Here is a 25119-nt window from a genome sequence, read left to right on the forward strand (position 1 = left end):
AATTACGCGTGCCTCTTTTTTTTGTGTTTTACAGTGGATAAAATGTGGAAGAAATTTCTTTTCTTCGGAATAATGATGAATTCACGAATTTGTGGTGGAATCGAAAAATTGTTGGCCACAGTGAAACGATGGAAAAATAAAAAAATATTGGGAAACGATCGGGAGAAAGTTCTCGCTTTATCACGAAACGCTTTTTTCCCCGTATCGCTAGCCAGTGGAATATGAACTCCATGGCTGACCACATCGGTCACTATCTACTGAACGAGTAACTGCTGGTGATAAATGCCACCGCGAATTATTATGCCGCCTTATCTTTGGCCTGCTCCAATTTTTACGACCTTCTGCTGGATTAAGAGTCTCTTTTCCTATGTTTAATTTTTTTTTTTCATGGTACAGAGATTTTTATGTCAGTGGGTGAATTTTATTGTCAGGAAAATGATGTATTAGGAAAATCGTAACAGCGATATTAATAAGTACATCGTGACAATCGTAGCAAGTAATATCACATTAGTAATATAAAAAATATTCATTAATTGTACTTTTTCATGGTTTATTTGAAGCAATTTATATTGTTTAAGTCAAACGTTGTCCAACATTCTCAAACTCTCTCAATCATTTCAAACAATTTTTTTTATTAGTGGATAATTGTTATGAAATTATGGCGATGACAAGAATATAGTTAAAATTGTTGGAATAAACTTCCAGCGTATATATTTAGTTAAGGAATAAATTTCAAGCACCATTCAAACCTTTTCAAACTTCCTCAAAAATGTTTTTCAACATTATCACTACTTTGAGAAGCATTCTTTCAACATAATTTACATTTTTCTTCCTATGTAACACTTTTCCTCTTCACTTCACACAATATCAAACGTCCTCAAACCAGTAACTTTAAAAAATCCTCTTTACTCTTCCATAATTCTCGCAAGAATACATTTAAAGAATAGTAACGATGATTATCAAAATACTGGATGATTGCAAAAGTTCGTGCCCGATTTGAAAATTGTTAAGGTCTGGGTTTATGACATGGACGCCTGTTTACGCTATTTTTGAATGTGCCTCTTTTTGCTTCGCGTTAATTAAAATTTCCTTTTAAATTGCCGACGAAGAAAAATTAAGTTTCTGCGGGCCACATACCTTCCTGGTGCCCACTCGTGAACATTCAATAGACATTGATATGTCAGAAAACCTTTCGCGTCACTCTGACCGCCCAAAGTCCCGTTACGAGCGAGCCACCCTTGGGCCTCGTTCCCCTGCCATCGCGACATACCACCAACTTGGAAATTCCAGGGTGGGCCATGGAGCACTTTCTAAGGGAGTAGACCCATTCCAATTGGCGTAGACTACCACCTCCCACCTCTACAGATTTTTATAAAATAAGCTCACCAACGCGGCACACAAAGCAGATCAGAAAAGAATAGACAAGTAACTCACATCGAACACACACCACATAAAAAGTACCACTCTTCATAATTAAAGTACACACTCAAAGTCAATCACCCCGGCATCACACCACCAACCAAACCGCACAACGAACTAGCGACAATCCCGCGCCACCACACTCGAACATACCGCTTGTTCCAACTACAAGACGCAGCAAAAATAAAACACAAGCCGTGTGTGCAAAAGCACATTTCATTTAATACTAAAATGAAATGAAACGAATAATTATTTGAAAATAAAACACAAGCGGTGTATCTTTCGATAGGAATGTAAACGTTGCGCCAAAGCAAACATTTGCGCCGAAGTCGATAAGGTTCCCGTCACCTCTGAAAATCGGCCACGAACTTTTGTAATCATCCAATGCATATGTTGTTACGCAGTAAAATACAGGTAACACTCGAACTCTTTCAGTCTTCCTCCCAAGCATTCACTTGCGATACTTTACACTTTTCGCCCTACGATAAAATTTCCAATCGTAATCCCACGTGAAACAACCTCAAACCCGTAATTTCAACCAGAGTCTCAATCACCTCTATCGTTAAATCCACCTCGAATGTTGTCTGGTGCAAGCGAAAGATGAAACACTCCCCTTCGATTCTCATTCATTTTCCCCTGGCATACGTGTCAGACGATCACGAATCCGTGCACGGTTCAGTTGCACCGTTATATGCCCCCTTTCTGTTGCAGGCGAAATTGGAAACGAAAGCCCTGAAAGCGAAGAGGCCAGGATTCACGGACGAACGGTACAACGAGACCAGCTATTACGTGGAGAACGGTCAGTATACGTCCCTGTTTTATGTTTAATCCAGCAGTCAGGGCTGGCACGATATTAGCCGACAAATTGCCAGCCAGTGAAAACGACGTCCGTCCGTCCTCCCTTCTCTCGCGAGAGCTGTTCGACGCGACGTTCTACCAGCAATTAGCGGTTAACGCGTGGATTTATGACGGTTGATCGATCATCGATCAACGACGGAGGGTGCCGCTCGCGGCCAATTAGGCAAGTCAGAGTCCGGAGAATCGAGAAATTCGACGCGTTGCACACGGTAACTCGATTTTCACGGCGAACACGCTTCTTCCTATGAGCTGGTTGAATTTTCGCCGAATTTCGCCGAAGAGAATACCGATTTGTTGTGCGTCAGGTGAATAAAGGAGTGTGGAAGGAATAGACAGGAGAGTTTCTTGGAAATCGTTTGCGAGTGTTTGATTCAAACTCACATTGTCTCTGATCGAAGAAGTTACATATCAATTAATAAAAAATTATCGTACAATTGTAAATGATTATATTCAGAAGTCTTTAAGAAGTATATACACAGTTACAATGTTTTAGCATTGTACATGTTTGCAAATATGCACAGTGGTCTAAAACTTTTGTCCAGTAGTGTACACATCCATCGGAACAATCATCTTTCATTAACCTCCCCTATACATGCGTCTATTAGCGTCACAAAGCCCAGCAGAAAGGAGACAACTGTCGATCAGGAGAAGAGGTCGATGAAAACGAAACCACCGAAAGAGAACTGCATCCCTCCTCCCCCTCTCTATTTCCCTCTTTGGCTCATCGCTGCTTCCCTCTCTGGTTCATCTCTCTTTCTCTCTCCCTCTTTTTCTGCCCCCCACCGCCTCTCTTCCTCACACTTTCTCTCTCCGTCTTTCCGTGTTTCTCTCTCTCTCTCTCTCTCGTTCTCTCTGGTCTCCTTTTCTCTCTCCCTCTCCGTTCGATTTCGTTGGCATTGCGAGCGTCGCGCCGCCGGGAGGCAGCACTCGGATCATTGTTCGAATCGCGGCCATTCGCGGGATTATCCGCGATTACTTGGGGGAACAGAGAGCCGGGGAAAAGCTGCAGTTACCAGTGTAAGGTCGACGGGAATGCAGATGAAGCGATTAACGCGTATCACTGGTCCTGTTCGTTCGTTCCTTCGCTCGTTTTCATCGTTGAACGCTTCCCTCTCGACATAGATAGAAAGAGAACGGTATAACAGGTTGTTGTGCTTGGCAGAACGACTTTCGTCGTTGACGACGACAGTCGTTAAGGCGCCAGATTATCCAACAGGTTTACGTGTTTTTATTTATTCAAGCGTTCTTCGGGTTTCTTGGATCGTTAACTGGAGACCAGAGATAATTGAGGGAGTTTCGCCGAGAAGAATGGAAGAGTTGGTTAGAGCGTTTCATTTAAAGAAATGAGAAATATCGTAGCTGTGGGGGAACGCTTGGCGTAGTAGTGGGGGAGCGACCTTGAGCAGTGGAAACATTCACGCAGACTATAGGGGAGAATCGTGCAGTACCGGCCACTCTAAGTTTTTGTACTATAACTTGGGCTAATGTTGGTAAAAATCAAATTAAAAAAAAATAATTTGCAGTACAAAGGGTGCTTAATAAAAGGGGACAAATCGTTTTTCTTAAATTTTCTCATAAAGATAAGTAATTCGTAGAAATAAAAAAGTTGTAATTTGTAGCGAGCGAAAAATTGTCGTACGGTACCGGCCAGCTACTTAGTTGGTAGACTTGAAGGTCTAAGTAATAAATAATGTTGGTAAAACTCATTTAAAAATAGAATAGATCTTTTATTTAGGCACGTCTACAAATATCACAGGTAAAGTGATCGATATTTTCTTGATCCGTACACTTCACGTGAGCCCAACCATTGCAGTTATGAAAAATAACTTTCGTCGTACGGAACACCAGCGTTAGAACTCTGGTAATACCGAAGAAAAAAGAACGTCGCCGGAATACGTTTCTCAGGGCTATCGTATTCGTTTGATTTTCCATCAATAGTGCAGTCAACTAACAGTATAAGCGAGATCTAGATTTGGCCGGTACTGTACGGCTGACCCGGTACTGCACGACTCTCCCCTATCCTACAGTCAATTCCATTATATTTAATTACATTGTAATTTCTACCACGCGAAATTTACCACAACTGCACAGATATAATTCTCTAACGTCTCAACTATCAAACCACCCTATACATCTCCCAGCAACATACTATCCACCATAAAATTCACAAAGTCGCTTCGCGAACGCATCGACGTTAATTAAAAACCAAGTTATTGCTCGTGGCTCCGTTGTTCTCGCGGATAATCGATGGTTTTTCATCTGGGGCGTTTATTAAGCAGAATCGAACAAGACTATGCATGTGGATATTACAAAATCCATAGAATCACGGTTCTAAACGAATCTTTCCATACAGGTAGTCGATGGAAAAGGGGGACGAGTCAGTCGATTTATCGAGTGTCAATACGTTTTGTAATTAAAGTACATCCACGCAACCTATGTGTACGTGTGTCTCTATGTATGTGTGTGTGTGTCCACGTCGCATATTATCGACGTTTCACGAGGATCGTTTGATAGACGGGACACTGATAGGTAGCACAGCTAAGCTCATTAGCGGCGGTAACGTTTACCCGTTGATAACGAACGAACGTTGGGACATTGTGAATGGAACGGAGGGGAAGAAAAATTGAAAATACAATTTCTCGATTCGATTCTGTCTCGAGGAAGAAGCAGGGGACGGAGATGGATTAATTTTCGCGATGGAGATTCTTGTTACCCCGTTTTGTTTTCTTTTTCTCTGAAATGTAGAAGTGAATTTTCTTTTAATATTGTATTGTTCGATATGTAGAGGGATCGTTCAGGAAATATTGCACATTATTGGGAAAACTTTGCGATATTTTATTCATTAATACAGTATTAACCTTTAGATTTGAAGTGGGACTCGATCAGCGGGATAATTCTTCTTCTTCAGGTATATTTGCGTAATTTGTACAGAAGTAAATGTAATATGTTGAAAGCTGGAAGGAAACATTGTCGTACTTCACTAGCTAAATTTTTGAAATTAATTGTATCAGTTGGTTGTAATTTTATTATTTATTACGAAATATTCTATGTAGTTACGTGTGTAGTTTACAATTAATATTTCGAGAAAGCAGCGAGAGGATATTTTTTCTCGAAAAGCCCTATTTCATTTAGCAAATAGATCGAAGATGGATCCTAGCTAGGAATCCTTTAATCTTCTTTCTTACTTTTAGAGCGGTAACTTCTGCCTCTACTTGGAACCAGTTCCACCAACTTCCTCAGACTTCTTACCGATCCCTCTTACGAAAAGGAACGATAAATCTTCACGGTTTCCTGTTTCGGTCAGTTTTATCGAAAAGTCGCCTGTAATCACGAAATTTCCATTGAAAATTTTTGATTTCCCCTCAAACTTTAGTCACGAAATGTTTGTTGCAATGAAAATTCGAATTGAATAAAAAATTGCAAATGCAATATTTCTTTATGTCAATCAAATATGCTTCATCTGTATAATTCCAATCGACAGAAACGACGAACGTAAGATATTGTTAAAAAAAAAAAAAGGAAAGAAAGAAAATAAACAAAGGGAAAGGGAAACAAACACGACGATATCTGCTTTATTCCATCACATCGGAAGAAAGCACACCCAATCACGAAATTTCCATCTAAGAGGGAAAAAAAGAATCGTATTCTCGGTAAACACGGCTGATTTCGTCCCCGAATCCAGCCAAGACACTTTTATCCCTTGTTGCTTACAGGCTCGCTGGCAATTCCGCGCGAAATTGCTGGAGTCGACAGCCTGGTCCTCGATGCCTATCGATTGCCAGGAACTTCGTTATTGCAAGTTGCGAATTCGCGATAACAGGAGGCGAAGTCGAAAGGAAAAAGGCGGTTGTTGAAGGTACGTAAGGATCGGGAGACTCTCTGCGAGAACACAGGCCTACGTGCGCACAGTGTAGAAGAGGAAGAAGAAGAAGAAGATGAAGAAGAGGGAGGAGAGTAGATAGAAGGGAGGAAGGGGTGGTAGAATGACGGAGAAGAGGAATCGATCGAATATTTAGTCTCGGTTGTGGCATATCGACTACCGATATCTGCTCCACATTCGAATAATAGACTCGCGCTAGGCTGACGACGTGCTGCCGGGGCATCCTCCAGTTCCTCCTCCAACGAAACAAAGACCTATTAATGCCACTCGAAAGACACACGGGCAACCGAGCGTTCCCTCTCTACGATGGACGTCCCCTTAACGCGAGAAACGCATTCCATTACCGGAGAGAGAGACTTGTGACACCGACACTCGTATGTACTCTACAGGGTGTCCTAGTTTTTTCCAAACTTTGCCTGTACATTCGATGGGCATAAATAAGGAGAAAAGGTTAGATAGGGTGGTTTGAAGCTTCGTTTAGCGTGGAATTTTCTGCAACAGTGTTGCAATTGAGGAAGAAAGGTTTGCACGATTAAAGAAATGTATACCGTTGGGGTTGCTTGAAAGAGCTCGGTAGATGTGTTTAGTTTCGAATTGTTGCCAGAGTTATCAGGACTTTGTGTTTACTTATAGAAGTTGGATTTGTTTGATCGATCAATTTGAAAATTTTAGGATTGAAGTAGACATCCTTTCCTTCTCTATTCTCAGCTGTTACTCTATTCGAGAAGTTTCTCCACATTCACGATAACACGAATCTTCAAAGAAGATCAGAGAGTAAACCTGGTCTGAATTTGAACAATTTACCGTTCTCCGCGAAATTCCTCCGCATTCACGACAGATGGAACCTTAAAAAAGGAGAATAGACCAGACGCAACTGTTGTGGAACAACAGGTGTCAACAAGTGTCACGGATATTTCAGCGTCACAAATATCCCTGCAAATCTGTTCCACCAATTCGAAAATGGCCGGGAAAGAGGCCAGAAAGTCTATGAACCCTCCCAGGACAATTAAACCGACCATGGACTAGAGCGGATCGAAGGTTTGTTAGTCGTAGCATGAGCCATATTGAGAGGGGGGGAATCCGTTATCTCTCGGTAGGTTGATGCAATGTTCACGCTGCTGAGAGCTCATAGCGGAGCGATCAAGCTCGACATCGCTGATACACGTGTATACAGCGAAGATAGGGGGTGGAGCTTCTACGTGATTCAAATCTAGATCTGATCCTATCTCGGTTCGAAGAGCCAAGAGTACCGCTATTGGCCGGAGCAATCCTTGGCTCACCGTACTTCGTCCTCTCTCTCCTCCTTTCTTTCGTCTACACCCGCCTATTACTATACTATACTCTCTGTCCCCCTTTTCCACGTGTCTTTTTGTCGTCTTTCTTTCTCGTCCACACTTGTCTATTACGATGTCTACCTCTGTCTCTCTTTTCCACCTGTCTTCGACTCCCCCTCTCTCTCTCTCTTTCTCTCTCAGAACTTGCCTATTACGATGCCTATTCCCTTCTCCATGTGTCCCTTTGACTATCTCTCTCTCTCTCTCTCCTCGTCTACAGTTGTTTCTCTTCTCCATGTGTCCCTTTGACACTCTCTCTAATGTGTCCCTTTGACTATCTCTCTCTCTCTCCTCGTCTACAGTTGTTTCTCTTCTCCATGTGTCCCTTTGACACTCTCTCTCTCTCCTCTCGTTCGACCAGAGTCGTCTTCACGCCCAGAAGATCGAGGAAGCTTTGGAGTTAGCAGCTGGCTTCAGAAGTTCGTATTTTTGTCTCTGTGTGTAAATGTTCTTCCGCTTCTTCTTCTCGTTCTTGTTCGTGCCGCATCAAGGATGGTTGAATGGTTTCTTCTTACCCGTCGGCTGTTTCCAGAATCTCGAGAAGCTAAGGCGAAGCGGTTTTATTGGCTCCTCTAGGGATCTCTTAAGACTTGTCTCTCTCTTCCTCTGCTTCTCCTTTCTTCTTTTGTTTCGCGAGTAGCAAACCTCCGTTGGAAAACGGATTCGCGTTTTTCACCGGGTCAAGCTGTAACGTGGTAGATCCTATTCACTGATCGTTCTCCACAGATTCAGGAATTATTGTGCAACCTTTGCCAGAGAATTGAATCCTTTTTGTGTACACTCCCGGGCGAGAGTTTGAAGTTGTTCTTAATTCTTGATTCTTCGAATTATTAATTACACTTTACGTGGGGTTTGTTTCCTTAAACTGTTTCGAAGTTCTTAGAAAATTCCTGGGTTCTTTAAAATATTAGATGACTTTTTACTTTCAAAGTTCACAGTGTATATTAGATTAATCATATTAACCCGTTAACCGACGAAATTTATTTACTTCAGGTACAGGAAAAATTAAATTTCATGTGTCATTTCCATCAGTTCAAACGCGTATCGCGTTTGTAAGCAATGTCTGCCTGGCATTTAAAAACTATTAAGTTCAAGGAAAAACGCAGAGAAAATTTTTACGATACGCGTTGTACACCGCGAGACAAACCAATTTTCAAACTCGATTTTCTCGAAAACTACGCTGAAAATTAAAAAATTTTATTTTATATTTGCTTTATAAGAAATCATCTCGTGCTTACTTGTATATAACTTTCGGGAGCACCTTGTATATGAGATCAATTTGAAAAGATAGAGAATAGTACCGGTACTTTTTGGTAGTCGACCGTGTAATTATTAATTAATCCTTGCTTGATTCGGTGTTGAAAAATTTCACCGGTGCATAATCGTCCTCGAAAACCGTGGCTTCAATACATCTCCTGGGCCGTCCCGCGGGAAAAATTCCCAACCATTATTACTTCCTCTGTAACCGGAGTACAATGATGTAGAGAAACTCTTTCTTTCAACCTTTTCTTGTTATTAAAGTGGAACAAGTAGGTGGGCGCCTGTCACACATCGTAAAAACTGTGACAAGAAGCTTCTGGTTATAGATATACACGGTGTCTCTCAAAGCTTGCTCCTCTTCTCACCCTTTCAAAACCAACGCAACCCTCGAAATAAAATAAAACCTTCCAAATAAAAGTACCACTTCTAATTTCACTTTACGTCAAATTTACATTAAATACATCTCAGATTCACCAAAATTAAATCTCACCTTTAACGAAACATGAACCGATAAATAATTAAATAAACACCCAGTAAAATCAGTTAAACGTTCTAACAATTTCATTTTCAAGTCGAGTCGACAGCTAATTAAACACTCCACAAACCTCGATTTCGTTTGAAAATTTAAGAAATTAATTTTCTTTCAATTTAAACAAATTTAATTTTCTTACGATTTTACTTTTAGATTATGTATAAGAGTAAGGAATGACAAGGCTTAAAATAACTGATGTTAAAATAACGTCAGTTCGCTCGTCCTGTGGGCCGCTGCCCCTTTTCCCGTTTTTATATGCTTGTTCGGCCGTTGGGACCGTGCAGGCCGCGGGGTGGGGGTGCAGCCTGCGCTCATCTTTGTCTAGGGCCCCCTGCGGCTTGGGTCCCGCGGTCGTTGCCTAGGCGCGTCGCACGGCGCCTTACATTCATTTTATATTTTTTTGTAATCTCAAACTTCGATAATATAAATTAACGCAACTTAAAAAATTGTGTTTCTTCTTGTTTACGTACGAAGGGCTCCGATTTTCGTTTGTATACCTAGGACCCAAAAAGCTCTAAACGCGGGCCTGTTTATAAGTGTAAGACTAAGGAATTACAGGGCTTAAAATAACGTCAGTTCGCTCGTCGATGACTATTTGCGATATTGTATGGGCTGCTGCCCTTTTTCGCGTTTTTATATGCTTGTTCGGCCGTTGGGACCGTGCAAGCCGCGGGGTGGGGGTGCAGCCTGCGCTCGTCCTCGTCTAGGGCCCCCTGCGGCTCGGGTCCCGCGGTCGTCGTCTAGGCGCTAATCTTTACTATACACAAGGAAGGTTCGCTATTCCAAGTTGCTAACAAGAGAAACGCAACGCCCGAAAATTGCCTGCGACCCCGCTTGCGACCGAAGGGCCTTTTGTCGCGTATCATAAACACTTAGGTCTAAAACTAAACAGATGTAGCGAAAGCCAAACGGATTTCTTCTCGGAACACACTTCTTAGGAAGGCTTTAGATTTAATTTTTGTTATATTTATCTAACTGTATAAATCTAACATTTATTTCTCAATCGAATCGGTGGCTAATTCAAGAAACACCCAGTATAGAAACGTACGTTCAAATTCAGCGAGCTTCATCGCCCTCGTCTGATATTTTTTTTTTTTCCTCCCCGGTCGACTTTGTGTCTCAAACAACTCTCGAAGCGAGCAGAAAAATATTTCTCTCTCTCTCTCTCCCCCGTCTCTCTTTCCCACCCAACGAGTTTTTATTGTGCAGCCGGAAACTCCGACTATCGTTATCGCCGTCTTCATTCGAGGAGTCAAGTCCTCCCCGGGCGAACCGAGACGATTCGCGACTTTGCGGCCAGTTTCCAACGGATGCACCGCTGATTCCCCTCCGTTGGTTTTACATTCTGGACGATTTCCTGATTCCCCCGTTTGACGATGCTCGATGGAACGCGAAATTACTTACCCCGACGACCGTGCGAAACATCCTCGTTTTCCCTTCTGTTCCAATGTTTTTAATCTTCCTTCTTTCGCCCTTGTTCCCTTGAGGAGAAAGTTTGCTTTCAATTTGGAATACTTTTTATATATTTTTCTTCTATTCTCCTTCTTGCTGGGTCGCTTCGATATTTTTATGACGATATTTTTAGTTTGAAAGATGTTAAAAATCAATTAGATTTCCCTGTTCGAAGGTGAAATAACGAAACGAGGGATGAATACAAAGTAACGAATTATAGGGTTTTCAATGTAGCAAAGATTTCTGTTAACTTGGAATATCTTTTCCTCGAGTTTTCCTATTTTTATTATTTATTAATTTAGCTTGAATTTAAAATAAACAATTTTGACAATTTTAATGTTGATAAAGTTAGTGAAAGAAATACAAATATTGTAAAATGTCCTCTTCTCGTGACACATTCATTTCATCATTTTATACCTACTACTTGTGTAAATAATTCAGTCCAAGTTATACACTTCTGGTAGCTGTAAATTCATTTATTTAGACAGAATTAAACTTACTATTCTAGGATTAAAGAAATAAATGAACAAAAAGAGACTTGGAATTTTCTCACCGATCTTTATCTTGATTTTCCATCGGATCTGCAAAAAGTATCGTGTCGTTAACGGCGAGGATTCGCGGGTACCGCTGTCACGCGGATCACCGTCGAGACGCACGCGAGTAGAGGCGTGTAATCTCGATCTAGCCACGTCCGCCAGTAAATTCGAGGCTTCTGTCTGCCGTGTATAATTCTCGGTGAGATAAGATTACGGGCCTAGAGAGGGGGAGAAGGGGGAAGAAGAGAGGAGAGAGGGAGAGAGAAAAGGGGGAGAAGGTACAAGACGGCGTGGATAGATACAGGGCCGCGATTTAGTGTGGTTGGTAATGATACGTTGCGAGAAAGTGTTCGCCAGAGCTCTTCCCCGCTCGATTCGTTGCCCGATAACGCGTGAGAATATTAATGATGCTCGCCGGGATCCGCCGACGTGTCTGGTGATTTTCACCCGACCCGTGACTGATAACCCAACCGGGGATTCCCTAGGAGATTGCACCTTGCACCCTTTTGTTCCTCTTTCCAACGATTTTGTGTGTCGTAATTTTGTTTCGTCTCGTATGGAACGAACGCTTGCTGAGAGAAATTGTGGGAGAATTATTTATAAGGATGGATTGAAGGTGGAAAATGTTCTGGTACGAGGGATAGTGGAGATTGTTGAAGGAAAATCCGTGGTATTGGGTAAAATTGTGGGAAAATTGTTCGGAGTAAGAACTGAAAATTGTTTAGTGGACAATATTTGTGGGTGTGAAAAAAATTGGAAGTTGTTGAGTGAGAAATTTGTTGGTGTAGAGGAAAATTGTAAGGAAATTGGAAATTGTTGAGTGGGAAGTTAGATAGTATGAGGAAAACTGTGACAGAATTTGTTGTAACACAACGACGGATTTAACCGTGAGAGGTGGGATCGCAGAAAAGAAACGTTAAGGACAGACTTCCTCTGTAATATACAGTGGATTCCGGTTAATTGGGACACATTGGGACCGGACTAATTTGTCCCAATTAAGCGGCTGCCCCAAAAAAGCGAATTTCAACAGGCAAAATCTGAAGCTAAAAACGATTCATTGAAGAACGTATCTAATATTCGGTCTTGAATACAAATGTGTGTTTAAGCATGCAAACAAAGCTAACAATAAGTAACGAATTCATTGAAGAACGTATGTAATATTCGGTCTTGAATACAAATGTGTGTTTAAGCATGCAAACAAAGCTAACAATAAGTAACGAAATAACATTAATAAGTAATGAAAAGTAAGTAAATAAACGCGTATATTATGTAATGTATTTATATTCCGTTCTTCAGTGTCTGTCTCAAATAAACGGCGGTCCCAATTAACCGGAGTCCACTGTATAAAGTTTAATACGACAACGATTTACACCGCGACACAACGTGGACGCGCGTGAGGAACAAGAGAGAAGCGGCCGTTCACCGCCGATCGTCAATTATTGGTGAGGCACGCACGCATTTAAGTCCCATTTCCAACAGAATTATTTTGAGAAAGCATTGAAAATTGTCTAGTAGAAAAATTGAAGAATTTCTCTCTCGAAATCTCTTTTGCGTGAGGAAAATTGTGAGAAAATAACTTGGAAAAAAATTAAAATCTGCTTTACGGGAAAATGGAAAATCGTAGGGAAATTCAAAGAAGAAGAGAAAATTCTTTGAGAGAAAAATGCGACAGCGTGCAGCAAATATCTGTTCAATATAAGGTAGAAAATTATCGACGACAGATTTCTTTCTCGAATAAATTTGCTGCTTTCAATAGTTAAACACGAGCGGAATGGTCGTTATAATTTCGCCTCTTCATCGAGTGCACACGAAATTTAAACAAATATTATCCACGCGAATGAGTTTGTATAATTTGACTGTCTGCATGCGGCTGCACATTTGTTTAAATTCCATCATTTTCATCGTTCGAACCAGGCGAGAGAGAAGGTGACACGTGGTAAAATGTAACTCGTTCGAAATAATACGAGTTTATGGTTGAAAATGAAACAGCTTGCTGAATCTGATAATATTTTTTCCCCCCCGTATATCCTTGCCAATCGTTCGACAAACTGTTTCGTATAATCCGGGCCACAATTTAAATGAAAACTGTGTGAAAAATATTGCCGGATTTTCTACTGATCGCCAAACTATTACAAAATATCACAACACACCTCTAAATTTTCCAAAAAAAAAATTTCTGTCGAAAATATTCGACATTTTGTAAACCACAAATTTTTAAAACTCTTTAAATTACCAAAACAACCTAAACGATTAAAAAATTTTCTAGTGTCAGTCAGTTTGGATTCTACAAGTGTCAGTCAGTTTGGATTTTACAAGTGTCAGTCAGTTTGGATTCTATAAGTGTCAGTCAGTTTGGATTCTACAAGTGTCAATCAGTTTGGATTCTACAAGTGTCAGTCAGTTTGGATTCTACAAGTGTCAGTATAGATGGTCCTACGCCTAGTTCTGCGTCATTGCTGCGCCTATGTATCTCGCTCGCTGTCAGTCAAGCGAGTAACGCTACACCACTCGGTTTCTTTTACGAGATTTCACGGCTCACCAATTCATAATAGAAAAATATTTACTTTTTTTCATCTGAAATTTTTTTTAACATGTTGGTGAGATTTTTCTGATGAAAATGAGGTTGCCTCGACTCACGTTTCATGCTTATCTTTTATTCGCTGTCCTTGTCTACGTTCGGCAAACTACAAAGGCGGGCGCGAGGCTCGAAAACGTAGTCCCTGACTCTACGAGTGTCAGGTTTAGGTTCCTTACGGACTGACACTTGCGAAGAATTTACTGTACACCTAAATTCACTTCTAAGGGCTGCATCTCGCAAATACTTGTTCATCTAGGAGTTTTACGACCGGCTCGAACTTATTACACAACTTGACACACGGCGCATGAATCCACGAAAGAGTTCTCTCGAACTTTGTTTTAGCAGATATCGACGATGGCGATCCGATAAGAGAAGCCTACAGGGCTGCTTATGGTGGCACTCTATTATGCAATCTAATATTAACACATTGCCAACTGTTTCGATAAATTTGCCATTTTCTACGGTGTTATTCACGAGGAATGATGAAAATGCCAATGAAAATTTTTATATATCTACTGTTTAATGAGAATGAAAATGGGAGTGAAAATTCTTGTTTACCATTCTAAGAAATTTCGTTCTCTAATATTGTTAGATATATCAACTAATACTTCACTTTTGCATTGCTAATTTTCCTATCACCAACAGAGTATATTCCTTATTAATTTTTTTAGGTGTCTTTTTAGCAATTTTACTTGTTAAACATCTATTCAATAGGAGTTCGTCCCTTTGCTAATATGTTAAATAATTGTGCAATCGAATATTAAATAAGCGACCAGGTGAATAATACACGACAGGATAATAATAGGGTGTGACAGTGAAAAGTGCACGCACAAAGTGGCGCAATTCCGTACGAGAATATGTCGAGGGTGGATGTCGATAGCCTTGTTGCATGTTTGCTGGAAACGGAGCTTCGGTATGGTAAATTATGTGGTGAATGTTGAGTACAAATTTTATGATACACTTGTGATCTTTTTAGCGAACACGTTTGAGCACGAATTTGTTCATGAATTTCGTTCGGCATAGAAGTGGGTAATTTGTGTCTCGTCCTCGCTAGTTTTTTGTAAATTGGAATTAAAGTTCAAGTTAAAGTTGAACTTGATTGTAGATGTAACATATTAAGGGCAATTATTTCGGAAGAATTATTGTAACGAATATAAAAATTCTAATTAGTTGCTTTTTGTAGAAGATAATTTGTGTTAAATTGCCAGATTAAAAATTTATTCTCAGAAGTGTATAATATTGAAATAGTTCTCTCATAGAAAATACATGTTTCTGTTAAATTGTAACATTAACAGATAATTTTCTGGAGTATAAAAACTGAAGTTAATCGATTTCAAAAAGAACCCATTTCAACTATACTGTAACAATAAAATTAATAATAAATAATCATTGTACTATCGAATAAAGATAACCTCAAAAGTATATTCCAAGAAATTCTAAAATTAAATTTAACAGTCTCATAAAAAAAAAATGTCAATCACCATTCAATTCTGACATTGAATTTTTCCATCAAATTATTATTGGCTACAATCCCTATTTCCACCAAAAATCTGCCCGAAAATCACGAGCAAAATAAGAATCAGAATAAATTCAAGTGTGCAAACAGTTAGCACGAGGGTGGTTTTGTCGTATCGCTAGCGTTTTTCACGCGAAATGCAAATGCCCAAACGAACTACGACCGTTCGGTGTATCGAGGGTGGCGGTCGAGGGGAGAGAGTTAGCTGTGAAACGAAAAATACCGAATTTCCATATACATCGCAGGGTCAGCGAAGGCGTCTCGATAACGACCGACACAAATATTTAACGATATCCCCTATCCGTGGTTCGTCCATGAATTTCGCAGACGCGAACGATTATTCTCGCTTGTCGAGAGGTCGAAGCAACGACCCTCCGGCTCTCTCCACCTCTAAACTTGTCCCCGACGCATATTTAATCGATCGTTCAATTATTGACACGCGATTGATTACACCATTCGTGGACATTTCGTGACTATTCAAGTTTTATGAATTTCCCTTTGTCACGAAGTTTTCAGTTCGAATCGTGAGAAATTTTATAATCGTTGAATACGTTAAGCATCGAGGTCATTTGGACGTTGTTTAAAAAAAAAAATTTTTTTTTTTTCTGTACGAAGTATTGGAATTTTTGTGGTCGCTGCGTTGTCTGATTATACGTCGACTCGTACTACTTGTTTTGCGGTATAACGTATCGGGATTTCGGGGGATGCAGCGTTGCCTCATTATACGCTGACTTGTACTACTGGTGTAGAATATTAAGGGATATACAGGGTGTACCATGTAACTGTCGCCACGATTTTTCAGGCACTTCCGATAATCTGACAAAAAAGTGCCTCGAATGAAAGTTAATCTGCTTTCAGTCGGATACAAATTGCAATACAGGAAATTTCTGAAACATTGTTTTCTCCATAAAATGTCGACGTCACCTTGACTTTTTTTAAATTGCGCTACGGTATTTTTGACTCCATGCTGTTGTAGCTGATGCAAAGACGAGTGTAACGACTTACTGTGCTGCGACTTTGAAATTACTCTGAATCATGATACGTCGGCTTAATCAAGGGAAATGTTATCCTTAAAAATTATTTTATTTCGATCAAATTACGCATTTCAAAATGACGAGCTTCAACAAGAAAAATGGTAACCATACGCACAATTACAAAAGGAGCATAAACAATATACCACCCTGTTTATTGGATTTGCTTTTTAACCCTTTTGTTCGTGGTTTTTTTAGTGGAAAGGTGTATGTCGAAGTCCTAAGTTATTAATTTCTTTTTTTTTAATTATTGTACCAGGGAAAACACTTTAGAATGTTATATTCGGTTCATAGTTGACAATTTTTTACTCTATTTATCAGAATTAAATTCACCATCAAAATGAAAATTTACCACGTGCTTCTGTTAATAGGAATTTGCATACTAATTTGTGTATTCATTTTTTCGCGAACTGGCAACAACAACGAAAATTAGTAGAAACAGCCGGTTGATAATCAGACACGTATTCCCCTCGGTTACAGAGTACACGCACGCGACACTATGTCGAAAATAAAACCAATCAAAGTGTCCTTTAAAATTTCAACCCCTTTGGCCAGCATTGAACATCCCCGGAAGCCCGGAATAAATTTCGCGGTTTCTTTCGTCGTGAAACGAGATTCATTTTTAAACGAAACCGGCACGACCAGCTTCGTTTCATCGAAATGGAACAAAAAAGAGAGAGAGAGAGAGAGAGAAAAAAAAGAAGCATATATATTCGATTTACATTTTTCCTCCCTCCGTTCGTCTCTCCCTGTGTTACGTTGCTCTTCTACTTTTTTCCTGTCTCGTATTCGTGGAAGGGAATGGAAGTGTCGAGTGGATCGATAGGGAATAAAATTCAAAGCAACGCCGATGAGGTTCATTAGAAGTCATAAAGCACACGGCGGCCATTTGCATGAACAGTGGCGGAAGAAATCGCGACGATCTCGCGCATCCCTCTCCCCTTCTACGCGAATTCGATCTGTCGGTACCACGTATAGATCGCTGATAACCGATACACGGAAGCATGGTGCATTTTTATTAATTGATACTCAGAAACGCAGAGTGGCTTTCCGGAAGTCCAATTTGAACGAATGAGTTTCATTAGGCTGATCCCTGCACGGAGGATTCACGATCGATCGTAATATCATTTTTCATGCTGCTTTTAGAATCGTTATATAATTTTTCCTAATTATTGTAAAAGCTTTTTTATTATCGTTATAGTCGTTTAATTTCGTGGAAAAGCATTTTAGTGGAACAGCCTCTCTCGTGTGAGAGAGAATGTTAGTCTTTAATTATATTAGAGTTCTGTGAAAAAAGTTTCGATATTAGAATGTCCTTGTTTCGTCGTTGTTAGTTTAATTTGATGGTCGTTTAAGTATTTTTCGTGCTGGAAAATTGACGTTTAGAAATTTCTCGGTGCTTGACGCTATTTTATTTTCACTATTATTTGTCTGTACGGAGAATAGTGGATAGTGTTAACGAAAAATTTGTCGTGTCAGAGGAATATTAATTGTGGAAGTTCTTGTTTTATATTACAGAGTATATTTCATACAAAAATTTGAATTTGATTTGAAAAATTTCGTGCTGTAATATTGGTACTTGGAAAATTTCGTTTCTGGTTTATAATTATAAAGGTGTTTGGTAATGATAATAATAATATTGTAATAGTATCTAATTACAATAATGCTAGTAATAATATTATAATACTATTACATGTAATTTATCTGATTTTTCAATTAAAAACAAGCAGAAACAATAGTTAATGTGTCTTATGCGTAATGCTCAGTATGCTACCAAAAACAACTGAAAATCAGAACATCTCGTAGCCTCAAATGCCTCAAATAGCCTCAAGGCCATCTCACCCTAATTATTTCTTCAATAGCGACTTAATAAAAAAAAGTACATTTAAACAATTCAGTATTATTGTTATTAAATTATAGAGTTCATTAAAACGTGTAAGAGGCAATATAAATTATTCTAAAAATATCAATTTCAAATATTCTCGTTCCATTTGCATTATTTCATTGTTACCTCAATGGCAAATTGAAGTAAAAGGTACTTACATTGGAAAATTCTCGTCGTAATCAAAGTTTCGTGATAGAAGGATTTGCTCGTATATCTGCACGTGTGAGCGTGGAAATAGTTAGGCGTATGATGTTTCAGACGTTTCAGCATTTATCATCCCCAAACAATCTAGATAGGCGTGTTAACAATGTCCCCCGTGGAAGGGTGTTAATTGCATAGCCGCTTTAGAGGAGTACATTCCAGTTCCAGATACTCGAGTCTTTGTTGTCCCTTATGGCGTACATCTTGCCAAGCGACATTATCGATCAACAATTTGAACAACCAATGGAGCGTTCGTGAATTTGCACAGCACATTGTGCCTGATAAATTCATCCTGTAGTATCCTCGTTTCGCGCTTCGATTTCTCCTTCCATCATTTGCAAGTGTAAATGCGCAATATTTTCCATTCGTGTATTCACCTTTTCGTTACCTATTTTCCTCTTAACAATTTCTTATTTATCCAATGTTCAATCGAGATGAACTGAAAATTTTAATTTTCACATCTCTGAGCAATTTATAAATTCACCTCGAATTTTTCGCAAAATTAAAACTGAAAAGTTTAGCAAATTTTGCATCGAAAAATCGTCCCTGTTTCGAAACTTATCGTTAGAATTATCGCAATAATTAAAATACATGTGAAGAGTGGAAGTTTTAATGGTCGTAAAAAATATTCTGTCCGTGCTTGAAAAATGAAAAAATTCAACAACATCGCAATTTTTATTGTATCACGTAAAAGGAACGTTTTTACGCGAAGGAATATTTATTCCTATCGTCGAATCTTTACTCCACGGTTATTATCTGCTTTCGTCGACCGTTTATATTCGTAAAGAGCAACGTGAGCGAAATATTCCTTCATCAAGGAGAAGGAAAGAAAAAAATTATTAAACTTTACATTGTATTAAATTTCCACTCTATGACACTCAACGCACTGTACGCTCACTCTTGCCGGATAAAATATTGCACGAGAACGTTCACAGAAACACAGCGTTGAAATTTCATCGTATTTCCGAGCTTTGAAATGACGATCCAAGCCGTTACAAGCTCTTCGACACAATGGGAATTATAAAACGTGGATCTAGCGACGATGAAATTTACATCGCGACGCGTTTGATACAAATTCAGTAGCAGCGCTTCGTCAATGAAATATGTCTGACGATGTGCAACCGCACACCCGACTACACGCACACCATTGTTTCGATCCACCCATTTTCCCCTCTTCCAACCACTTGCACACACGTTCTTCTGAATTATGCAATGAGGATTCGAAAAACGCGGGAAATGATCGATTCGTTACGTACGGAGGATATTTCTCTGTCGCGTTTCTTAAAATTTTCTTCAAGTACGCTCCGGATAAAGGAAAACGCCCAAGAATCTTTGCTTTTCCAGGAAACCAAAAATTTCCTTATATGGAAAACCGAGTGTATTCCTACCTCTTTCCTAGGAATATAGGGGAAAGCGGGGTAATTCCGGCCACTTTAATTTCTGGAAATAAGAAACGCGTGATTTGACTCCGCATTGTACTGCCACTTGTTAACCCCTTAACCTAGGACAACGTGTCAGACTCGTTGCAGAGATCAAGATGTGATAAAAATAATTATATTAGTAAGAAAAATTCGTTCAAAATAAGAGTAACCTCGCTCTCGGACCGATTCTCGTCCGTTCTGCGCGTAGACAGAGAGCGTAGCAGAGGGTAAGACGAAGAGAAACGTAGGCGGTTAAATGGGGGTTTGAACGTTCTATACATCGTTCAAAACAAGAGTAACCTCGTTCTCGGACCGATTTTCGTCCGTTCTGCGCATAGACAGAGAGCGTAGACAGAGGGTAAGACGGAGAAAAACGTAGGCGGTTAAGTGAGGGTTTGCCTTAAGCACGTCCCATGCGCGAAACGAGGTTATTCTTATTTTGAACGAACAGTACGTACATACGTAAATGAGTAATTACACGCACTGTTGCCCGCCGATTTGTTTACGCCCGGGGAAGCCTACTATGCTGCCCGTACGGGCAATGACTGAACGGCATTGCTGTAGAAAATGCATGACACTGTTACGTACGCAGCTAAGCCGATGCGACGGCGCCGGGTATTTAGATTATCGCGCACACCCTGATAACGAGGGCTAGGGCACGAAACGAGCGCATTCCGTTCCCGCGGAATCTAGTTACCTCACCACCAAAATTTACAGTTTCCAGTGTATATAAAGAGATAATTTTTGATGCTCTGAGATTCCGTCACAAATTAGATCGTCCTTAAGGATTTAGGAACTTAAAGGAACCGAAAATGAAGCAGTTTTGTGACACCGTACGTTGTGTTTTAACTTGAGCAAGTTGAACGAATTATTCGTGGATTGAAAGAAGAAGACCTGGAGACGTTTATTAGGAAATTTGCAAAGGTTATATGGGAGAGAAGAATTTTTGTGAGTTGTTGAATTAACACTTCGACTGCTTTTATCGAGACAGACTCCTGATCGTTCACTTTGGAAAAAGAAGTGCATTCAGTTTGAAGTACTGTTTAGCAATCTTGTGCTTGCACAAGTTTGTTAACTTTCGAATTTTTAAGAAATTTATTAAATTTTGAGTTTTTAACAAATTTCTAGTGCTTCTTGAGAAAGGGAATTTAAAGACGGGTTGAAAGTGATTGAAAAATTGGTTTGTAGAGTGAATTTTTTTTATAGGATGAAGGAAAAGAATTTTTATTATAATATTTTTTGAAGAAAATTTTAAATCGATTAATGATGAAATAAATTACGTTAATTATATCTTCTCGTGAGGCTTGCAAGTAGTCGTAGACTTTGGATATCTGAGGTGGGTGAAATGGGAGAAGGAAGATGGAGAACGGTGGAGAGGGTGATTGGAGGCAATTATCGGGTGTAATCGGCGAACATGGTGCAATTATAGTGGGCTGAGAGGCTGGTGTCACGGTGAATTTTCATGGGAGATTGCCGCAGCTGGAGGTTTGTTGCTGAGCCAGATGAGTCCCTCCTGTGGGATTTGTAGGGTGGAAGTGGTTATGTGCAAGATTAATGTGTGTACGCTTGTTTTAATTGTTGTAAAATTAGGTATATTCGTATAAAATTTTTAACGTTGTTAAATCATATTTTAAACACTTTGTCGATGGTTGAAGTAGTCTGTTTGAGCTGTTATGAAGGTAGAGAATGATTGAAGTAGAGACAATTTTAAATGGAACTTCCTGAAATTATTAAATAAACTTTGACGAGAATTTAATAGAAACAATTCATTTTAGTCGTTTGAAATTTATGGATAAAGATTAATAATTGTTTAGAGTTAGGTAGTTATTATAACGATTTTGTATTAACACAGAATAATATGGTATAATTATGGTACGAGTAAAAGATGAATACAGTTGTACTTGAAGTGAGCAAGAAGTGATAATTACCAAGTTTAAGGAAGATTTTATTACAAGCTGAAATAATTCACTACGATTATTTAGAACGTAGAATCTGTTTATATATCACAATGGAAAACGTAGAAAACCAATCCCCTAAAATCATCATCTAGCCCAAACAATCCATCAGCCCTATACCACTCCAACATCCACCCTCAAACCCCCTACAGATCAGTTCTGCGCCACGAAACTTGCCCAGAAGCCCACTCCAAATCCCCCACTAAATCCTAGATACCCATAAAACACCCATTTCCCAAACGCAAAATGCATCTTCCAAACCTTCAAACCTCCACCAATACGCTCGAACAGCATCCCTATCCTGTCTATTTTTTTTCTTCAGTTAGTAACTTTGCTAATAGCATAGATAGATAGAACGACAGACGTTTATCAAGCTCTATCCCAACGCAGAAATTAAATAATCAACGCTCACCGTTCTATCATACACGGGATCTATTGATACAGCTATCGCGAATAAAAATCTCAAAGGTATTCTTCGGTACTTTGTTTATATTTTACTAGTTTAATGTTAAACGCGATTAGTCAGTTAGTTAGCCTAAGGGGTACCACGAATTTTTGTCGAAAAATCATATTTGAGGTTCTACATGCTTCAGCAAAAATATCTGACGATTTTGTTAGGTAAAAGCTTTTATACTAAGAATAAACACATTCTAGTGTAAGGAGTATGGTCGAGTGAATGTAGGGACTCGGTCTAGTTCATGACCCGCAGACCTCTCGGTCTGCGGAGAAACCCGGTCCCAACGCCTTGACACACCCCCACGCGGTAAGCGCTGGGTCAGGTAAGGACCCAGCCACGTGCTCGCGCGACCCCGACTTCGCTGGGTAAAAACCTCCAACTGGTGCCAGGGTTTCCCGGAGGCAAGAGAGGGGCATCAAGGCTCGTATTTAAGGACGCGTTAAGAGCATTGTAACAGAATGGTAAGAGAATTGTATTAGAACGAATTAGGAGGTGCGAAGTTGACAAGGACGAGGAGTCAACGACAGACGGAGAAATAAATATAGTTTTCGACATTATTTTAACTAATCCTGACAAAACATTATTTAGACTAAAAGCCCTTACACTAGTAAGGATTCCGTTACAGCAGATTGTATGTTAATCTTTTGTAGTATAGATTCATTTAATTAGATCTGTTACATACCTTTAACCCTTTCGCGACGGCGGAACTAGCCATCAGTACGCCACTAATGAATGGGTCGTCGTGCCATTAGTGCACACCGTACACGTTAAGCGTGTCTCGCATTTTTGAAGCTCCCAGTGTGTCCGTGTAAAATCTTAAGAGGATTTCGTTGGACTTTACTCGTCTCAAGGACTTTTACTTGTGCGCTAGTTAAATGCGCGGTGCCCAATTCGCGTATCGTTGCTGCAACTGTCGCTGGCGAATGCGACGCGTTTAGTGGATGCCGGATATAACCGGCGCTATTCGTGAAAGGGTCAATGAAATAAATATGTAGCGTACATGTGTCTTAAACAGTTCAGCTCGGTTCTTTTTGCCGGATCCTGTATATGCTTAAAACTATGAACGATTCTTCTTAATTTGTAAATTATTCTAGAGTGTTGTGGGTGTTGACAAATTTATCGAATAGCGACGTCTCTACCCCTTGGACAGTCCTTTTTGGTCGTGAGCATATCGCTCGTACTGGAAGTTCCATATTTCCAAGGGGCAAGAGGTCCTAACGGGACTCGTGCCTATGATCCTTAACACGTTCCGTGCCGGACCGATTTTCGATGACTTTCCGTTCACGCCGCGTGGGTCGTATGCGCCCCACGTTGTCGAGACTAACAGTTTTGCTTTTCACCCTATGTGCCTTCCAATATTTACAAGATTGCAAAAATCATTGTTATCGTGAAAAAGGTAACGTTCAAGATACGCTATAGAGCAAAGGGAAAATGTTTGTTTTAACAAATTATCGCCGTAATTGCACAGTTTAAGTCAGCAGAAGGAAAAGGCCGAAATATGAAATGGCCTGAACGGAAAGTCTAGAGTGGGGTGTATGCGACCCACGCGGCACGGAACGTGTTAAAGGAAAAAACATGAAATCACGTGCCCTTATGTGACATTCGAAAAGTGCGAGCGGACGTATTTCCATTGTTTTAAATTTGTCGAAAACAAATTAGAATCACGTCGCGCTGTTTACGGCATTTCGCGGCCACTTTAAGTTTCCACGTGATGGTAATGTATTTCTACCTCTGGTAGCTTTGCGACACGTCAGTTACTACTGAGTGTTCACGAATGGGCACCAAAAGGGCGTGCAGTCCGCAGAAATGTAGAATTTCCGCGCCTATAAAACACATTCTGGGCCTCGATCTCGGTTAAAAGGCAGACTTAATTAAAAAGGTTTTTCAAGGTTCTTCCGCGTCATGAAGCCATTATCCTACCTAGTTGCGTTCGGACGCAACACTCACAGTGATGTGAAAAGTCGCAATGTGTACATTAAAAATAATGTGAAATCCAATAAGCAGACCATTTCTAACGAAATTTCTCAGCCTGAAACTTAGGGCCTGAGAAGTCCGCGCGTTTCAGAATGTCGAAGGAAAAGGTGAACGTGTCGTATGGAGAGAAGCGTTTCCTCCGCGTCTCCTCGGAAACTTCGTCAGTTTCCTCAAGAGGAGAGGAGGCTTAACTCGCGTCTCACTGGAGGACGATGCATTGTCTCCTCGACGATCTCTTCCCTTTCTATCTCTCCCTCTATTCCCCTCTCTTTGTCCCCCAGTTTGCTTCCGACGAGCGACAATCTCACGGGCCAGAAGAAGCAGCTTCGGAATCCCCTTTTCCAACGTCGAGGTGACGGTTTCGCGCCTCTTGGCACGTTTCACGCTCACGGCGTAATCCAGATCCTCGTGCTGAAGAGTGTTCTGGCCCTGCTCGACTCTTTTCCTCCTCCTTTATTTCTTCGAGAGCACCTCGCGCGTTCGATGCTTCTTAACACACGGGAATCGTGCTCGATTTTCGCCAATCCCCCTCTCACTCCACCGCTCTTTTGTCCCCCTTTTTCTTTTTCACGACGGTTTCTTTGACTGCCGGTGGTCGCGTTCTCGATTCGTTTTATTCGACAAGTGGATAGGTAGAGTCGAGGCCCTTCTTCGGTATTATTCGACTGGGTAGCACGATGATCGGTGTTCCAACCTGGTTTCTGTTTGTTTTTCGGGAGTATAAAGGTATCGATGGTCTTACGGAGAAGTACCAAAGTGTGAAAGGGGAATTTTTGTGGTGAACAGCGCTATCAGAGACGAGGGTAGGCTTCTTTTTGCAGGGTCTCGAT

General features: G+C 40.3%; 1 protein-coding gene across 1 annotated transcript in view; it reads left to right on the top strand.

The window, feature by feature from the left end:
- Positions 1–25119, top strand: part of LOC108574737 (RNA pseudouridylate synthase domain-containing protein 2-like) — a 98499-nt gene that overhangs the window by 19715 nt on the left and 53665 nt on the right. The window contains exon 3 of the mRNA XM_017937369.1: positions 2131–2218. Coding sequence (XP_017792858.1) covers positions 2131–2218 — 88 coding nt within the window. The remainder of the gene's footprint in view (positions 1–2130; positions 2219–25119) is intronic.

Source organism: Habropoda laboriosa, unplaced genomic scaffold (assembly GCF_001263275.1).
Source record: "Habropoda laboriosa isolate 0110345459 unplaced genomic scaffold, ASM126327v1 scaffold225, whole genome shotgun sequence".
NCBI lineage: Eukaryota > Metazoa > Arthropoda > Insecta > Hymenoptera > Apidae > Habropoda > Habropoda laboriosa.